The sequence below is a fragment of the Myotis brandtii genome, unplaced genomic scaffold (genome assembly GCF_000412655.1).
Source record: "Myotis brandtii unplaced genomic scaffold, ASM41265v1 scaffold79, whole genome shotgun sequence".
Taxonomy (NCBI): Eukaryota; Metazoa; Chordata; class Mammalia; order Chiroptera; family Vespertilionidae; genus Myotis; species Myotis brandtii.
In genome coordinates this window covers 2213660-2214643 of record NW_005371173.1, presented here as the reverse complement: position 1 = coordinate 2214643, position 984 = coordinate 2213660, and the positions used below count along the sequence as shown (strand labels likewise).

The following is a 984-nucleotide window of genomic DNA, read 5'->3' as shown; positions in this document are numbered from 1 at the left end:
CGCCTATAAGCAGTTCAGCCCCAACGTGCCCGAGAAGACCCTGGGCGCCAGCGGGCGCTATGAAGGCAAGATCGCGCGCAGCTCGGAGCGCTTCAAGGAGCTCACCCCCAATTACAATCCCGACATCATCTTCAAGGACGAGGAGAACACGGGCGCCGACCGCCTCATGACCCAGGTGAGCGCGACTCGCCCTTCCAGGGCGCCGCTGCCGAAGCACCGCCACCTGCCCGGCCCTATCCGCCCTCCCTGGCACTTTTGCTCCACTGGTTGGCACGCCCCCTGGCACCTGCCCCTCTCGCCAAACCCAGCTGCTTCTTGCCCAGGATGGGACAGCCAGGGGTCCCGGCAGGCGTGTCGGCATCCCCGATCGATCGTGCCGATGGCTATGAGAAGAGCTCCCTGCCTCCGAGCGCCACAACCCAGCCGGTTGGCCACGGCCCCTCTGCCCCTGCGCGCTGGCAGCTCGGGTCATTCGCGGCATCCGGCACCCGGAGGCACCTCGATCTGGCTGCCTCCTGCGCTACCGGGATCCACGCGGTACTTCCTGGCCTAACCCTCCGCACCGCTGCGCCTCTTTCACTTAGAAGCCATTCGGCACCCCGAGGCGAAGCAGCTCGGGGTGCAGAGGGCCCCAAGGCCTTTGCTCCACGCGCGGTCGCTGTGGGGGTGGCAGCTCCTGTCCGGGAGGTTTGAGCCTGGCGGGTTTGATGCGCTGCCCCCGGTGGGGTCTGGGGTTAAGGAACAGCGAGGAAGGTGAAGGTGGGAAAGAGAACTTGCCGGGAGAGACCACGTGTCTGTGCAGAGAGCTGAGAGGCGCCCCTGTGTAGAAGGGTGGGGGACGGGGGCCTTTGAGCGCTGGGGCCGAACTTGGGGGACCCCTGGGCTTGATGGCGGGGATGGGTTGTGTTGAAAGGGAGGAGTTCGGGTGCCGGCGAGGCAGGGAGCAGAGCTAAAGTTAGTCTTTGCATGCTAGGACCAGCGCTC

The 984-nt window shown here is 66.2% G+C and overlaps 1 protein-coding gene across 1 annotated transcript in view; it reads left to right on the top strand.

Annotated features, from left to right (window-relative positions):
- The window catches only part of IHH (indian hedgehog), a 6935-nt gene continuing 5951 nt past the window's right edge, over nt 1-984 (top strand). Inside the window, exon 1 of the mRNA XM_005883533.2 lies at nt 1-175. Coding sequence (XP_005883595.2) covers nt 167-175 — 9 coding nt within the window. The 5' untranslated portion in view covers nt 1-166. The remainder of the gene's footprint in view (nt 176-984) is intronic.